A 19,449-nucleotide genomic window follows, 5' to 3' on the forward strand; every position below is an offset into this window, starting at 1 on the left:
TATTCCCCCTTTTTTTTTTTCACCCTTTGGTGCGCGCTTTTAGCTGGGTGTTTTTTTGTTATTATAATGTGGTGGTAGATTGCCATGTGAACTAACCAGGGGGCCTCTCATGCTCTGAAAACCAACTGAAGCGAGGGAGAGGTAACGCCCTTTTATTTCAGTAGGTTTCCTGTCCTGGCTGGGCGGATCCCCTCTCTTAGGTGTGCTGTCATGGGCTCCAGAAAAACCGGCTACCGGTAAGTAACCTTGATGTGTTTCTACTACGCCAGGAATCAGCTCCAGACCTTTTACCTGCTTAATTGATGATGGATTAATGAGGGAAAACCCATAAAGCCCAATAAAGAGCTTTAGAATAATTGTCCAATTACCTTTGGACCCTATAAAAAGGGGCGTCTACATATCAAAGAGCTGTATTTCCTAAACACTTACTCTAATTAGGATGTGTATACCCTCAAATTAAAGCAGAGAGTTTGCACTTTAAACTTGTCAGTGTCCAAATATTTATGGACCTAACTGTATATAATGCAATACTTCAGCACTCTGCGTTGTATACCGTGTTGTATATAGGACAATATTTCGTCACTCGGCGTTGTATACCGTGTTGTGTGTATATAGGACAATATTTCATCACTCGGCGTTGTATACCGTGTTATATATAGTAGAATATTTCATCATCCGGAGTTGTAGACATTGTTGATTTCTCTATGATTGTACTTGGGTGTTCTTAGGCGTGTATTTGTGGCTCCTAGAAGCCTGATAATGGTACCGAGGTTGTGTAGTGGTAATTGCCTTGGCAGTTTCCTGAATGTTTGTTTAATAGGTTTGGAGATCCACGTCAGCTGTGTTATCGTGTACCGACGTTATTGTGTTACGACGTTTACTTTAGGAAAGAAGCAGCACATCACATGCTGAGGTGGCCAAATGCTCATGTAATGTGTATGGGGGGGGGGTGTCTGGTTCTGTAGAATATTAAAAGGGGTCTTTTTTTTTCTGGCAAACATTTAAATAAATCCGATCCTCACTATGCAGAAATAAAACTGCAGTGTGGATTTTAAAATCTCCAGTAAGTTAGTACCTAAAGAAAATTGATTGTGGAATTGTTGCAGAATTTACATTTATCATATTAAATGATTTGTGTTATGTCATAAAGACTTACACCTGCTGCCGATAGGTTGGGATCATTGATCGCTGTCGGTGAGACCACAGTGCTATCAAGCGCTTACTTCTGAAAGCAGCAGCTCCTACCTAAGAAACGCAATGTCTAATAGACCCGTAGATCTATTGAGCCCACATATTCAAGTCTGTGTAACATATACACATTTTACATTAGATTTATCCTGTAAAGATAAAGTCAAAAACTTCGACAAAGCCAATTTGTGGACAATTCATCTCCATAGCGGACTTTCCACCTAGAAAATCTGATGCATATATGTTCTATGTGCACTTAATTTTGACATGGCAAAGCATAAATCTCCAGCTCTGATCAATAGAGGAGGACAGATTTAGGGGACTTTACAAAAATAAATGGTTATCCTGATTGACTGTTCTGCTGCACAAAGTACTCACGTGGTTATCCTGATTGGCCGTTCTGATGGACAAAGTACTGGTTTGCAGTGGCATACTGCCAATGGTGGCAGGCCGCAATGGTGCCGGGGGGCCCCCACCTGTCATCACATGGTAAACTGTTTTGTCATCCTGGATGCTGATACAGTTGAAAGCAATTATAAGTGTCTGGCGTTTCAGCGGGCATGATGACGTCACTACATAGCCCCCACTGTGCTTAGATGTACGGGCGCTTAGAGCGCTCGCTGCAGAGACCAGAGCAGCGGGGTAACGAGAAGGAGAGATGAGTATTGTATTTTTTTTTTAATCAGTGAGAACATTGTGGTGGCACAAACACTGCATGAAGGACTATGGGGTGCATTATACTATTGGTAGGACTTTGGGATACCTTATACTGTATGGACTATGGGTTACATTATACTTTCCAGTACGTCCCTCCTGACAGCAGCATGGAGGTCATCTTCCTCCTACCTACAGGGAAAGGAAACACATGAGAAGTTAAAAGGCCTCTCCCCACCCACCTCCCTCAGTGTTTTTTCCTGTCCCTGCATGGAGGGATGCACAAGAGAAAGGCGCAGGAGCTTACCGGGATGGGCTTGGGGATCGTGTGGCGCAGCAAATCCTTCTGTCAAGAAGTCCCGAGGCTGACACTCTCCGGTGGGGGAGTCCCTCAGCAGCAGAGGCCAGTTGAGCGGTGCTCCTGGGTAGAGCCGCTTCCTCCCTTCATCTGGAAGTCGTGCGGTGGAGAAATGCATTGTACTTCCGGTGACGTCAGGGAAGGCGCCAGGTTAAGAGGTGGGCGTGCGTTCCAGGGTGGAACTCGGAAGTGATGCGAGACAGGTAATAAGACAGTTACCTGGATCTCGGGAGGTACAGGGCATGCACGGAGCGCTATGGAATTGGTGTCGGAGATGGTAACCTACCTAAGGAACAAGGTGATAATCATAGTGCCATACTCAGATGATTTCCTCCTGGTTGCAAATTCGGTAGAAGAACTCCGACTTCACAGGGAGAAGACAGTATCCACAATGGAGTACTTGGGATGTATCCTCAACCGGCATAAGTCAGACCTGGTGCTGGAAAACAGGATGATTTTCCAAGGAGTACTATTGGATGCCAGATGCAGAACATCCTTTCTACTGGAGGAAAAGCAGGAGACTGTGTGCAAAACAGAATCCGAGAGTTGCTGAGAGGTCAGGCTTCAATCAGGTCGGCAATGAAGATTCTCTGTCTCCTGACAGCTTGTGTCCGGTGGGCCCAGTTCCACTCGAGAGCCTTGCAGAGGGAAGTCCTGTCCGTCTGGGACCGGCGCAAGTCATCAATAAACAGAGGAATGTCCTTTTCCCCGGCAGTGAGATGATCACTACTTTGATGGACTCAGCCAAAAAATCTACAGTTAGGCATTCCTTGGATCTCCTCACCATGCATGGTGATCACTACGGACACCAGCAAGTGGGGTTGGGGAGCACACTTGGAGGGAAGGATTAGTTAGGGCAGATGGCCATCAGAGATCCAGTCCAAGTCATCCAACTACAGGGAGCTCTACGCTGCGTGCAAAGCCCTAAGGCGAAATCGGTCATATCTAAATGGGCAACATGTAAAGATCCTATCGGATAACATAACGATGATATCTTTCTTGCGACACCAAGGGGGCCCTAGACTCCCGACACTCCAGGATCTGCCATACAGAATCTTCTCCTGGGCAGAGAAAACGGGCTTTTCGGTGGTGGCTGTTCATCTTGAGGGATTCCAAAATATAGTGGCGGATTACCTGAGCAGATAGAAGGTCTGACTGACGGAATGGGAGCTAAATGAGGAGGTTTTCCAGTACTTGTCATCTTCGGGGTACACTTCAAATAGACCTATTTGCGACCAGGAAAAATGCAAAGGTACCCAGATTTTACTCCCTAAATCCAACGGACAATCCAGAAGCAGTTGACGTGTTGATCCAGATGTGGGACAGGTCTCTGTCTTATGCCTTTCCCCCCCAATGGTGCTTATTCCAGGAGTTCTCAGGAAAATCCAAGAGGATCAGCCAAAGGTACTTCTGATCGCCCCTTATTGGCCAAAGATAAGTTGGTTCCCACTGCTATGAGCCATGGCGTTAGAAGATCCGGTGATGCTTCCCAAGAGGAAAGATATAATCCACTAGGGTCTAGCCTTCCATCTGAACCCAGGAAGACTTCATCTGCCAGCTTGGATCCTGAGCGGGACATCCTGAGAGCTCAAGGGTTATCGGACCAGGTTATTACCTTGATTCAGGCTAGTAGGAAGTCGGTCACATCTGCAATATACAACAAAATCTGGAAAAGGTTCTGTTTGGAACGTGGCAGGTCCAATGATGTTCCGGGCAGGCCCGATATTCCAAGGGTCCTAGAAGTCCTCCATGCGGGTTTTAATAAGGGGCACAGACCTACCACCCTAATAGTCCAGATATCAGCATTGAGTACATTCTTTGACTATTCCTTGGCTATTCACCCGTGGGAAGCTAGGTTTGTCAGAACAATTCAGAGGTTGCTACCTACTATAAGGTGGTTAGTGCCCCCTTGGGATTGAATCTGGTCCTTAACCCCTCAACGACCAATGACTGATTTATCCGTCATTGGATGCCTCCCCATGTTTGGTGCGGGCTCCGGTGGTGAGCCCGCACCTTTCCGGCACATGTCAGCTGTTTTGAACAGCTGACATGTGCTGCTAACAGCCGCGTGAGCAATGCTAGCACAAAAAAAGGATTCGAAGATCCTCCAAAAATTCCAAAAAATAGCAAAAAAGGCAGAGATGCTTACCTGCCTAGGCCTCCGAACAAATGCATTATCAGGATGCAGTGGACCCATGTGGTTAGGATGGCGGCTACACAGGTGCAGAAATACCAATAAGGTAGCCACTCACAACCTACCAAATTAATGGAGGGGGTGGCTGCTTGGCATATGACTGCACATTAGAGACTTGTATGTGGCGCTGTTCGCACAATGGGAATGCACAGCATCCAGGTTAACAGCCTATTAGGGACGCCCTTCTATTAGCTCAGGCGGGCTGCCCAGCGCTATTAAGATGCATCCCATGTGAACAGACACCACAGTTTACAAGACAGAGTGGGCCCAACTGCAGGCCGAAGAAATGCAAAAAACATATATATATATATATATATATATATATATATATATATATATATATATATATATATATATATATATATATATATATATATATATATATATATATATATATATAGTATGTATTATAATGTGTGTTCAAATTGCCCCTCTTTCGCCCTTTTCAAAATAAAACTGTCATAATCCAGTCTGGTTTTTGGGTCTAGCCTCTCCTTTCCTGGTCTGGGCATGTCAGAGGTTAACTTTCTCTGCCACGTTCTCTGCATTGCATCCTGAGGGCAGTGCCAGTTATATTTCCTGCCTATGGCGTATGTAGCTGGCTTTTGTGAGACCTTGATTTGTCCTGCTGCGTTTAGCTGTCTTTGCCCTTGTCTGTTCATTCCTCTCTTCCTGCCGTGACTTTGTGTGTTTGGATTCCCCGGTAATTGACTCTACTTTGACTCTGACCTAATTCTGTCATTTCCCTCTGGTACTTCTGCTACAGACCGTTACTGACCTTTGGCGCTCCTCTGACTCTGTGTTTGGGATTCCCCTTGGTACTACGCTACTCTTTGGCATCGACCCGGCTTGTCTGATCATTCTGCTGCCACCTGGAGGTTGCCTCGCTGCTGGTCTGCTTTGAGCAGGTTTTTCTGTCCTCTCCACTCTGCTGCCATCTAGTCGAGTTTGCATTTACCTGCAGTGCTGCAGCATGACAATCAAACATACACATATTTGGTATCGCCTTGTTCAGAATAGCCCGATCTATCAATGAAAAAAAGATTAACCCGATCGCTAAACGGCATAGCGAGGGAAAAAAAAGTCAACATGCCAGAATCTTTTTTTTTTTTTGTTTTTTTTGTTGTTGTTGTTGTTGTTGCCGTGACATTGCATTAAAATAGAATAACGTATCTGCACCAAAATGGTATCATTAAAAATATCAGCTCGGCATGCAGAAAATAAGCTCTCACCCAACCCGATATCATGAAAAATGGAGACGCTACGTGTATCGGAAAATGGCACAAATTTTTTTTTAAATTTTTTATAAAGTTTTTTTTTTTTTTTTTGTCACCGCTTAGATAAAAAAGAACCTGTACATGTTTGGTGTCTATGAAATCGTAATGACCTGGAGAATCATAATGGCAGGTCAGTTTTAGCATTTAGTGAACATGCTAAAAAAGCCAAACAAAAAACAGCTGTGGGATTGCAATTTCACCACACTTGGATTTTTTTCTCTTTTCAAGGACACAATATGTTAAAAACAATGGTGTCTTTCAAAAGTACAACTCGCCCTGCAAAAAAACAAGCTCTGGCCATATTGACAGAAAAAAAAAAAAAAGTTATGGCTCTGGTATAAAGGGGAGCAAAAAAACAAAATTACAAAACCAAAAATACCTCTGGTCATATGGATAACGCCCTCTGTAAAGATCCTTCTGTACTCGGGGAGAAGATGTCCATCTCATATCGGACCATCAAAATGGCGTTTTTAGTGGCTATTACTACCGCGAAGAGGGTAGGAAAAATTCAGGCCCTGTCCACTCAGGATCCATATCTTCGGATATGGGAGGATCGCATAATTCTAAAATTAGACCTTGCTTTCTTGCATAAGGTAGTGTCCTCTTAGAACCTAAACCAGGAGATTATCTTACCCTCCTTTTGTGAAAACCCGTCAAATCAGAAAGAGCAGGCCTTGCATGGGTTGGACATTAGACAGGCAGTTATCAAATATCTAGAGGCCACTCGTAGTTGGAGACAGGACTCTAACTTGTTTGTTTTTAGAAAAGAAGAGCACTCACCATCCGTGCAAAATGTCCTTACTTTATTGTGACATCATGTCAAAATAGTAGGGCATGACAGGGAGAAACAGTGGTTCCAAGAGATGACGGCCATTTTGCGCTGCCGCGCTTCTACGGGTCTTGATAGTAACTAAAGATTGGAGGGCCTCTTAAGCATATCCGCCCAAAGAGTGCCGACCCACTTATCAACGTCACCATACCAATAAAACTCCTACTATTCAGAAAAAATCTATAAAAACATTACAAATATAGAACAATTAGACAGACTTAACAAAATACAGTGAGTAATACATCAAAATTACACCACAGAAAAACTGACATATCGGCTCTTTCGTTTAACCCCATGGGGCCCGTGGCGTTAACTCTCAAAATCCACCTCCCCTCCCTTCTTAACAACAATCTGTTGTCACCTTCCTGCTCTGGCAGGGTTACTTTTTCTATTCCCGCGAACCGCAGACATGTCGCATCTCTTCCATGGTGAGTACACATATGATTGATCAGTCTAGGGACTCCTTTCCCAGTGCTAACTGATTTGAAATGTTCCCTAATTCTAATGAAGAGAGGGCGGATGGTTTTCCCGATATAATAAAAACCGCATGGACAAGACAAAACATATACCACATATGCGGTTCTACACGATATGAAATCCCGAACTACTTGTCGGACTGGGCCAATTTGAATGACTTTCCCTATAATGTGATATGCACAAAAACTGCAGTGTCCACATTTGACATTACCTTGTGGGATCCTCGCTTTTAACCAATTATCATGATTAGTCTCCACTCTATTGCGCACCAGTATATCCTTTAAGTTTTTTCCCCCGGCGGCAAGCAAACAACGGGCCCCTACTTACTGGTCCCAATAAGGCAGGATCTTTCTCTGAACCTTTTATATAACTCCTGTGATTGCCGCTGGAACCCTACCTAGCTGCTGTTAACCCTTTTTACTCTTAAGAATTGGCTATAGGGAAGGGATTTTTTTGTATACTGTGGATGCGCACTATGATAATGTAAAAGGAAATTTGTCGCAGAGGATTTTCGGAACACCTCCGTTTGTATTAACCCATTACTGATCCAGACTCTAACATCCAAAAATTCTAAATTTAACCCTCCAAATACCGACGTGAATTTCATATTCATGTCATTCACTTGCCCTAAATACTCAACAAAGGACTGTCATTCACTTGCCCTAAATACTCAACAAAGGACTGGAAAGCTGTCTGATCTCCATCCCAAACTATGAAAATATCATCCACAAATCTGATGTAAAGCTTCATGTGTTTTAGAAAGGGGTTGTCGTCAGCATAGACATAGCGTTTTTCAAACACCGCTAAATACAAATTAGCTACAGTACATGCGACGGGCGTACCCATTGCGGTTCCTTCTGTTTGAAGGAACCAGGTAGAATCAAATTTGAAAGCATTGTGCGTCAAAGCAAAATATAACCCGTCACAAATAAACGCAATAGTTTTATTGTCTGTCGGGGTATGGGAAAGGACTTCTCTCACTGCCTCAACTCCCTGACGTTGGGGAATGCGAGTGTAAAGACTCTCCACGTCAATTGACGCGAGACAGAAGCTTTCCTGCCAAGTAAAACCTCTTAGAACTTCCAAGAAGTTCTTAGTATCACGTATGTATGAAGGAATGTCAGGGAGCAAGGGATGTAATAACCAATCAAGGTACCGTGACAGGGGTTCTGTTAGTGCTCCGACCCCTGACACTATTGGACGGCCTGGAGGTGCAGTTAATGACTTATGTACTTTAGGTACATGGTACCAATACGTTTTTTTTTTTTAAAAGATGGAAATAATTTCTCTGCCTGTTTCGTGGACAAAACCCCTTCCTCCACAAACGGTCTTAATAACGAACGCAACTCGTTCTTATATTTAACTGTAGGGTCAGATTTTAATACAAAATACGTTTCCATTTTACTTAACTGTCTGTGGGCTTCCAACATATAGTACTCTTTGGTTAGTAATACCGTATTGCCACCTTTGTCCGCAGCGCGGATCACTACATCCTCCTAGCTTATTTCCCTCAAAGCTCGTTTTTCCACCTCCGTCAAATTAGGCAGTGATTGATGGTAAACTAATGCCACCACTTCTTTTATAACCTGTCTTTTGAATACTTCTATAACATTGCCCGGAGTGACCGGGGGCATAAAAGTAGACTGCACTCCACCTATGAAAGGGACATCAACTGAGACCTTCGGCCCACTTTTGATTACATTTGGATCCATTAGACTAAGCATTAAAAGGGCATCATTATGTACGTCTTTATCGGTATCGAGGTTCACCATAAAGCCCAATGGGCCTACTGAGCAAGGAACCTCACCTGGACATTTCTCCTTATCTGGACCTGTGGAAGAAGCAAAAAACTTAAACAAATGCATTTTTCTCACTGCCTTGAATAAGTCAATTTTAAAATCAACCATATCAAAATTTTCCGGCATTCCAAAATTCAGGCCTTTAGCCAAGACCTATAGATGGGCCGTACTCAGTTTGTGAGTGGACAAGTTAAGTATTGTGGTTAACGATGTGTCTGTTGAAAGGTTCGTTTCCATGACACCTGCTTTCTTTTCCGGCGATTGTCGGGCTCTGAGACTTCTGCCCCCGCGCCGTGTCTTTCTTCTAAAGGGACTGCACTCGCTGCCGGAGAATCACAAAACGACGTACTGGCCGATGGTAAAGAATCCTCATTAATGCTAGAGTCCGAGTCTGTTGTTAAATAATCCTTCTTTGGTTGCCTTTTGAAGTTGCGGTTTTTATTGCCCTTAGATCTTGGGAACCTGCGAAAACCTTGTGCGGTTTTGTTTTTGTTCCATGTGAATATTTGTCCATTATCAAAATCCGCCTTATCTCGAATAAATTTGTCGCGTTTCCTCTGCTTGATATCAGACTGGAGGATAACCAACTTGTTGTCTAACCTCTTATCCATTGAGGTCCATTGGGTCTCTGTCAGCCGTGTCTTAATTTCTTTAGTTTTAATGAATTCAGATTTAACTGTATCTTAGTTGATGATGTTTTGTTGCAAAACCAACTGGAGTAGGTCCTGAGAGCATTTCAATAAAATCCTTTCCCATTAAAAGCGGGGATCCCACAAGGTAATGTCAAATGTGTACACTGCAGTTTTTGTGCATATCACATAATAGGGAAAGTCATTCAAAGTGGCCCAGTCCGACAAGTAGTTCGGGATTTCATATCGTGTAGAACCGCATATGTGGTATATGTTTTGTTTTGTCCATGCGGTTTTTATTATATCGGGAAAACCATCCTCCCCCTCTTCATTAGAATTAGGGAACATTCAAATCAGTTAGCACTGGGAAAGGAGTCCCTAGACTGATCAATCATATGTGTACTCACCATGGAGGAGATGCGACATGTCTGCGGTTCGCGGGAATTGAAAAAGTAACCCTGCCAGAGCAGGAAGGTGACCACAACAGATTGTTGTTAAGAAGGGAGGGGAGGTGGATTTTGAGAGTTAACGCCACGGGCCCCATCGGGTTAAACGAAAGAGCCGATATGTCAGTTTTTCTGTGGTGTAATTTTGATGTAGTACTCACTGTATTTTGTTAAGTCTGTCTAATTGTTCTATATTTGTAATGTTTTTATAGATTTTTTTGGAATAGTAGGAGTTTTATTGGTTTGGTGATGTTGATAAGTGGGTCGGCACTCTTTGGGCGGATATGCTTAAGATGCCCTCCCATCTTTAGTTACTATCAAGACCCGTAGAAGCACGGCAGCGCAAAACGGCCGTCGTCTCTTGGAACCACAGTTTCTCCCTGTCATGCCCTGCTATTTTGACGTGATGTCACAATAAAGAAAGGACATTTTGCAAGGATGGCGAGTGCTCTTCTTTTCTAAAGACTTTACCTATGTTTGAACTTCCATTTTTTCTGAATGAGCACCCGTAATCCGTTGTGGCATATGAACGCAATTTCAGCTGTGAGGAGGTGGGGCAAAGTGATTTGAGCTGATTGTGCGAACCGCTTTTTTCTTTTCCTTTTTCTTGGTTTCGTAACTTGTTTGTTTTTGTTTGGGGGAAAAAATAAGGGGAAAAGCCTGTAAAACCACCATCGCAAGATGGATCACCTCAGCAATCTCCCTAGCCTACCAGTCAGAAAGGATAATTTCCCTTGAAGGGTTAAGAGCCCACTCGACTAGAGCAGTCTCCACCTCCTGGGCTGAGAGGGCGGTGGCATCAGTCGAGCAAATGTGTAAGGCCGCAACCCGGGCCAGGCTAGATATGTTTTGCAAATGTAATAAATTAGACGTATTATCTAGTCAGCAAACTGCCTTTGGGAGAAGGGTTCTCCAGACAGTGGTCCCGCCCTGAGGAGGTACTTTGGTATTCTTCATGGTACTGTCAGGATGTCAGGAGGGACGTCCTGGAAAATAGGTATTAGACCTGCCAGTAATTGTTTCCAGGAGTCCTTCCTGATAGCACTCTTAGTTTCCTCCCATTTTGTGTTGTTTCATGATGTCTTCATATGATATTGGTTGAAATAAATGTAAGTTACATCAATCATGGTGTAGTACTTGTTAAAACACTGAGGGAGGTGGGTGGGGAGAGACTGTTTAACCGCTCATGTGTTTCCTGTTCCCTGTAAGGAAGAGGAGGCTGACCTCCATGGTGCTGTCAGGATGGACTCCTGGAAACATAATTACCGGTCGGTCTAATACCTATTATTTAGAGGACTGTGGAAGGTGCATTATATTGTATGCAGGACTATAGGGAGTGCATTATATTGCATGCATGACTACAGGGAGTGCATTATATTGTATGCAGGACTATAGGGAGTGCCTTATACTGTATGGGGGAGTGCATTATACTGTGTGGAGGACTATGGGGAGTGCATTATACTGTTTGCAGGACTATGGGGAGTGCATTACACTGTATGCAGGACTATGGGAGTGCATTATACTGTATGGAAGACTATAGGGTACATTATAAGGAGGAATATGAGATGCATTATACTGTATGGATGACTATGGGGAGTGCATTATACTGTATGGATGACTATGGGGAGTGCATTATACTGTATGGAGGACTTTGGGGAGAGCTTTATAATATATGGAGGAGTATGGGGAGTGCATTACTCTACATGGAGGAGTATGGAGAGTTTATTATACTGTATGGAGGACTATGGGGTGCATTATTCTATACGATGGGCTGTGGGGAGACCATTATACTATGTGGAGGACTGTGGGGAGACCATTATACTATGTGGAGGACTGTGGGGAGTGCATTATACTGTATGCAGGACAATGAGGGTTGCCTTATACTATATGGAGTGCATTATACAGTATGGAGGAATATGGGCAGTGTATTATACTGTATGGAGGACTGTTGGGAGTTCATTATACTGTGGGGAGAGCATTACACTGTATCTAGGACTGTGGGCTGTGCATTATACTCTGTGGATCGTGCATTATACTGTATGGAGAACTATAGGGTGCATTATAAGAACAACTATGGGGTGCGTAATACTGTATGGAGGACTATGGTGTGAATTATACTGTATGGAGGAACATGGGGTGCATTATACTGTATGGTGAACTGTGGGGAGTTCAGTGTACTATGTGGAGGACTGTGGGTAGTTCATTATACTGTATGGAGGACTATGTGGTGCAGTGTACTGTATATTGGCCCATTATACTGCATGGAGGGCTGCTATATGAAGTACTTGAGTGGATATCCTGATTGGCTGCTCTGCTACTTTGTCTACTGGAGTGGCATCTTTCTTATACAAGTGCCTATCTTGATTGGCAGCTGATTGGGGACACAGCAAAGTATTTTGGTAAATCTATATTTAACGCTGGGGGAAGACTGTATGCTTCTATTTTCATATTCATTTGAGAACCTTGAGCCTGAGCAGAGAGACTATGAGAATGGTGGACATTATTGCCACATTTCCTTTGCAAAAACTGCAGGAGGGAAAATGTCTGAGGGATGAGTGTTATCACTGTAAGAATCTCCCCCTTTATCAGTGTGATACATGTGATTAAACAGCAACTACGCGGGGGAAATTGAAACTATGGCTTTTAAGTAAATAAGTAAATCCAAAAGCCTCATACACCATTTGCAGGCTACGGACTGTTGTAAATGGCAGCCTGTGTTTTGCTGCTGGATTGGCTTTGTAAAACCTAAAGAGCAAATAACCTGCAGTAAATAAATAAATAGCAATAGTGCATGAAAATATCATAGGGTACTTGGTTAACATAATTTTTATCAAAACAACATAAAGGCCATCCCACCACGTCAAAGTAACTCTATTCAGGATGGTCCTAACATCTAGTATTAAAACCTTGCGATATGTCAAATTATGTAAATGTGAATAAGGGACGAGCAAGACCGATTCCCCGACTAATGGATTCCCAGCCTTGGGGAGCCACAGGGCCGGACTGGCAATTCTGGCAAATGCCAGAAGGGCCTGTCTGGTTGTGGGCTGCCTTGTCTGCTATGTTGTTAGCAGAATCGGTGCTCTCAAGACATCCATACTGTTAAGAGTAGTAACGGAGCACAAAGTTGCAGATTACGTCACTTAGCCCAGCAGGCCACAGGTATTATTAGAAATATTGTTCTGGGGCTTGGGGACAGAGACAACATGGGCCTGTGTGATTTCAAATGCCAGGGCTGAATTTCAGCCCCAGTGCGTACCTGGGGAGCTATATAAACGTAATGTCCAGCCCAAAGAAAAGGGAGGCCACCCCCTTACCTTGACGGAGTGCAAAAACCCAAAGAGATGAACTGGAATAGAAGTTGGTGGGCTTGTAACTTGTAGGCTGTTTTTGAGCTGGACATTACATTTATATAGCTCACCATGGCTGAGTGTCCGTAGTTGGGCCCTGGTCCTGCTGGGCCCTTATTCACATTTGTCAATAGATATATAGTAAGGTTTTAATACTAGATGATCAAAATAAACTACACCGGCGCTACACTGAACTATACTTCACAAGCTGCAGGCACCTATGCAAGTGGTGTGTGCATACCTGCTGACAATTAATGAATACCAATACCTCAAAAAATAGGATGCCACACTATAAGAAAATGCTAAATAGTTGTGACTGCAACATAGAACAACCAATAAATACTGAGGTATATTACCTTGTGAATATGACTGACTTGGTCACCGTGAATGACGTGGGTGACTACTACAGCCCACGTCATTCACGGTGACCAAGTCAGTCATATTCACAAGGTAATATACCTCAGTATTTATTGGTTGTTCTATGTTGCAGTCACAACTATTTAGCATTTTCTTATAGCGCGGCATCCTATTTTTTGAGGTATAAGTTTTAAAACTAGTCATTAGTGCCGTACCAAATAGGGTCACCTTGATGTGGTGAGATGGCTTTTCATTTTTTTTTTTTTATTAAAATTGTTAACTACCGTAAGTACCCTTTATTTTCATGCACTATTGCTATTTATTTACTGCAGTGTATTTTCTCATTTTGTTTTTATCTTAGGTTTTGTCTGTTTACTGGCCAGTGTGAACATGTGGCTATACATTGCATGCATACTAACTTACATTCCAGTTCATCTCTTTAGGTTTTAGATTGGCATTGTGTCTCCATGAGAATCTGAAATGTGATGCTTAGTTGTAGAATTATTCTCACGGTCTCTTCAAAAAGCAAATATAAAGATGAAACATTGCTGAGTGTTTGTTTAATCACTGCTTATGTTGCTCCCATGCCCTGATGTTCCTCTCCTGCGTACCACTGATGAATTGGTCAACAAACGCTCATGAGTGACGTCATCGGACTACACCCAGTGGTAGAAAACGAGAGATCCTCTTTATTGAGAAAGGTGGATGTGTAGAAAAGGACTGCTAATTGTCACAAAAAAGTTGCTTAACAGTTTAGGCCCCCATACACATTAGTTCATTGTTAGTTAAACCCTTCAGACGGCAACCTTCATTTCTTCTGACTGCCCAATATTCATGTTTTTTCTGAGAGACCCACTGCCAAAAGCCACTGTTAGAAGAGTCTGGCAGTGCCAAACAAAAGAATATCTGTTGAATTTCAACTTGCCTGATCATTCCCTTCCCCAACATCATCTTTTGGGGCATATCACGAGTCTCCCATGTGCATATTGGCAGGTTCACTTCAGTGTAATGTGTAAGGGGTCCTTTAGTGAGAAGCTGTAACCTCTAACCTCCTATCAACTAGGGTGCCTCTCCGGAGGCCACAGCTAATTAGTTACATGGACAACCCATTGATTAAGCTCAGTGGTTCATTAAGCTATTGGAGAAAAAGGGAATAGTGAAGGCCTTTCAGCAGCTGAACCGCCTTAATTTAGAGGGCCTAGAATTATCTATGTAATGAGCATGTGCGACCACCACTTCTATAGACAGTGAATGGATGGGTGGTCAAACATGCTCTCTACCAGTCACTATTCACACATGGGACTTTGAGACCTTTATTCTCATGATTGGTGGAAGTCCCAGGAGTTAGACCCCCACTGATCATGAGTTTAATAGCTATACTTTGGATAGGTATTTTCTGGGACATGCTATTTTGGGACCATTTGCAGTACGGTAGAGTCCAATATTCATGTACTAGATGGTGGCCCGATTCTAACGCATCGGGTATTCTAGAATATGTATGTAGTTTATTTATGAAGATTTCAGAATAATGCAATGGATACACAGGATTCAGCCGGCTGGGCGCGACCAATTAGCAAAGCGTGGTTCAAATCCCATGCCAATTCGCGGCCGGACTGCGTCTGTAGCTGATTGGCCAGGGTTGGCTCCAGGTTTTTGAGGGCCCCGGGCGAAAGTCTCACAGCCCACGTAGTGTATAGCACAGCCCACGTAGTGTATAGCACAGCCCACGTGGCGTATAGCACAGCCCACGTGGCGTATAGCACAGCCCACGTGGCGTATAGCACAGCCCACGTGGCGTATAGCACAGCCCACGTGGCGTATAGCACAGCCCACGTAGTGTATAGCAATGTGGGCACCATATCCCTGTTAAAAAAAGAATTAAAATAAAAAATAGTTATATACTCCCCTTCCGGTGGCCCCCGGATCCAGCCCAGGCCTTTAGCGATGCTCCTCGTGACGCTCCGTTCCCAGTAATGCCTTGCGGCAATAACCCGTGATAATGTAGCGGTCTCGTGAGACCGCTGCGTCATCTGGGATCATTGCCGCAATGCATTCTTGGGACCGGAGCGTCGCGAGGAGCAGGAAAGGCTGCCGCGGATGCCTGAAGGTGAGAATATAATGATTTTTTTTATTATTATTTTTAATATTATATGTTTTTACCATTGATGCTGCATAGGCAGCATCAATAGTAAAAAGTTGGTCACACTTACAGGGTTAATGGCAGCGTTAACGGACTGCTAAAACGCTATGTGGGCACTGACTGGAGGGGAGTACGGAGGGGCCAATTCGCAGCCAGACGGTGCCTGTCACTGTGGGATTTCCGTGACAGATAAACAGACGGAAGTGGACCTTAGACAAATATATATATATATATATAGTTACAGTAGACCTGTCTGCTTTTAATTACTTGCCAGGACGACTTTCCTTAATCTGCGCACACATCTGGTTCATTAGAATTTCCCTTCTGTTTCCTAATATCCAGGAGTCACCTTGAAGCGGCTGGCCATGAGTGTGAGCTCCGAGATGCGGCTGGAGTACAGAGCCCATTGGAGGTAGCAAAGCTGATTTCCCTAAGGATGGTTGATGCCGGACTGGCCATCCACATATATAAAGCTGGAAGATTTCTTCTTGGTAACAAGTTTTTAATTTTAATATTTAGAGGGTTTTTTTTAAATTTGAGATGTGAAAGGAAGTCATCACCAATCCACAGGATAGGTTATAACTTATTGATGGGGGACGACCGGTAGGGCCTGCAGTGATTGACAGAATGTGGACTTTTTAGTGCACTCAACCGCCACTATATATATATATATATTTTTTCTATAGAGCTGCTTGAAAATGTTGAGCGCAGCGTTCTTCTGTCCCATAAGGAAGCATGTGCACTGCCACTCTGTGTTGTGCCGGTCCCAGCAATTGTACCCCCACCGATCAATAAGCTGTCATCTACCCTTGTTTTCACTGGACTTTATTTTACTATGTTTGAGGAAGAAAAAAAAAATCAGTATCCTTGCATATGTAATCCTAAGTCTATTTCATGACGCCTCCACAGCTCATATGAGGAAATATTAGCGTTTAGTCGTACTGCTGTGGAAGACACAGAGGTTTTTAGGCCACCAGATTAATGAGCCTGAAAGTGACCAATATTTCTCCTTGCTGGATATGTGCGGTTAAACGCTGTGTGCATTCTGACATAACACATGTAGCTTAATATAATTTTTGATGGTACAGAACAAAATTTCCATTGCTAGTTTAAAAAAAAAAAAAAAAAGTGAATGGGAAAGGAACACTAAATCTCAAAAATAGACAAAACATCCTTCCTCAATATTTTCATTTTCTTTCCTTCTATTCTGTGTCAATTAGCTAAGATCTATATAAAGAAACCATTTATTTTTGCAGCAGATTGGTAATTTCTTCCCTGCTCCTCCTTTGTACTATGTGATGTCTACAGTTAGATTATTAGCTGCAGCAGGAGCCTCTCCCCACTGCGGTCTCTGTCATAGAGCCCCTTAGTAAACAACATAGTGCAAAGAAGTTTAGCTATGTGAAAATGGAAAAGATCAGCTGGAAATTCACTCTTTGTTTCTTCTTAGGGCTCTTTTCCATTTGCGAGAAACACGTCCGTGTCTTGCATGTGAAAACCAAGCATAGCAACACATGGAGCTGCATGCTCCGCTCTGGAGTGCCGGCGCCAGAGCTTGGTTTTCACATGCAAGACACGGACGTATTTCTCGCAAATGGAAAAGAGCCCTTAAAGTAACACTCCAGCTGTTTTTTTCAATTGTTAGGGATCCAGTATGTAAGGGTGTACTACCTGTAATTAGATCCTCACGGGATTGAGTGTTTTCCTCCCCACTCCAGTTGTCCCGGCATCACGTGACGTCTTTTGTAATCGACCAGATCACTTTGTGTTCTGTAAGTTACTTTTCTCAGTACAAGTATATGGCACACAGAGCGAGGCTACATCCCATAGACTTACATTGAAAACATTATGAAAAGTGACCTCTGCTTCACACAGCAACCTCTGTGTAACTTGGCCGGTCACAGTCATGTGCTGGACCATGGATGAAAACAGGTGAAGATGGCCGAGTATGTGACTGCATGCGTTACCCTCAAATACATGATCCCTAGTAAAGGGATAAAAAAAATGCTGGCTTGGTGCTTTAATTTACATTTCAAAATGACCCACAGTTTCAATCAGGTTTTATGTTAAAAGTTGTAATTATTTTTTTTAATTTTACTTATAGGTGTCTGGTTGGTAAGGGAAATATTAGCTTTTATTTTTTTTTAATAAGCTTTTGCCGGCCCTCCACAGTTCTGCAAAATGATGGTTGACTCCCATATTGCAAAATTTGCTCAGAGCGTATCACAAAAATAAAATCCGTATTCTGGAGAACGTAGATTTTTGTAACAGAGTGAAAAAATAAATAAATGAAAATAAATAAACCTTTTAATGCTAAACCTTCCAATGCAAGTACAGTAAATATGGCAGTGTATTATGGGATTGTGTGTTTGCTTATGTGGTCGCTGGTAGTTACATTTAGTGTGGCACAGGGAAGGACCAGGGTGCGGATAGGAAGGTGTCAGATGATGCCAGGCGGGCAGCACCCAACATGTGGAGAAAAGGCCGCTAATAGAACAAGAGTGGGGCATTGTGCGTGGGAGTTCTGCATGTGGGCTATGACTACTCTTCAGTAATTTTTTTGAATACTTGTTGTTTTGATGACTTTTAGAGTACTTTTTCATATTTCTCAATCCCAACCATAGTTGTTAATTTCCATCTTAATTTCAGCTAACAGAATACCCTTTGGGGTCATCTTTGGTGGGACGGACGTAAACGAAGATGTGAAGAATGCAGAGAAATGCAGGGTGATGGGAGCGGTGCTTGGCGAGGCCAGGTATGGGGACAGGGTTTCAGGTTGCCCACTCTTATTTCTACACATCCCGAATGTTTCCCAGAATCACACGACGCTTCCTTAGGCTGTAGGCAGTGATGGGTTAATTCTCTATGACTGATGGAATAAGTCTCAGAGCGTGACCGAGCTTCCTCTTCCTCACCATGTCACATATTCCTGCACAGTACAGAAATCTACTTCTCCTTTTGCTGTTCCAGGACGTTATTATCTATTTTTTTTTTTTTTTTTACAATTCATTATTACAAGTACCCTGATTGTACAAAAGTCTTCAAACGTGAGCCGCATCTGAGGCCAAAGCCAGTAGTATGTGAACGTGCAATGTGGCATTTCTTCTGCTCCACCAGTCTGTATCATCTGTCATAGCATGCTTAGCTCACCATCTAAACCAGGGATACAGAGGGGCAAAGTTACGGGCCAACCTTGTTATTTATTAAAAACAATTTTAACAATTGAAGAAGTTTTTCCTTATCAAATATAACAATGAACTTTTTCTTTTTGAAACAATCTTAAAGGGGTTGTCCCACAAACACAGTACATTTTAATTAATGGACCTTAGAATAAAATTTTAAAATAATGTTCTGTAAGAGCAGTAAAAAGCATATTTAAATATGTAATAAAGTATGAAAAACCTGGAATAAATACAGATAATAAACTAAGATGCCAACAAAAGTTCCTCCACAGTACCCTCCAAATGCACTGTATGATGAACCTATTGTACTCCTACCTCAATATCCCCAACAAAGAATGGTACCCCCATCACAGTATGATTCTCCAACACTGCTCCATACAGTATAATGGCCCCACATAGTCCTCCATACAATATAATGGCCCCACATAGTCCTCCATACAGTATAATAAATTAACCCCTTTCCAACATCGGGCGCAATAGTACACTGATGTCTGACTTCCTCTGGCGGTGAGCCCATATCTTTCCTGGGACTTGTCAGCTGTTTTGAACAGCTGACATATGCCCGCAAT

General features: G+C 43.0%; 1 protein-coding gene across 3 annotated transcripts in view; it reads left to right on the forward strand.

The window, feature by feature from the left end:
- The window catches only part of GLT1D1 (glycosyltransferase 1 domain containing 1), a 189,963-nt gene that overhangs the window by 18,687 nt on the left and 151,827 nt on the right, over positions 1-19,449 (forward strand). For all 3 annotated transcript variants that reach the window (XM_077293272.1, XM_077293273.1, XM_077293275.1), the window contains exons 2-3: positions 16,041-16,189; positions 18,348-18,453. In XM_077293272.1, the coding sequence (XP_077149387.1) occupies positions 16,041-16,189; positions 18,348-18,453 (255 nt within the window). The remainder of the gene's footprint in view (positions 1-16,040; positions 16,190-18,347; positions 18,454-19,449) is intronic.

This window comes from Ranitomeya variabilis, chromosome 1 (assembly GCF_051348905.1).
Source record: "Ranitomeya variabilis isolate aRanVar5 chromosome 1, aRanVar5.hap1, whole genome shotgun sequence".
In the NCBI taxonomy this organism is placed as follows: domain Eukaryota; kingdom Metazoa; phylum Chordata; class Amphibia; order Anura; family Dendrobatidae; genus Ranitomeya; species Ranitomeya variabilis.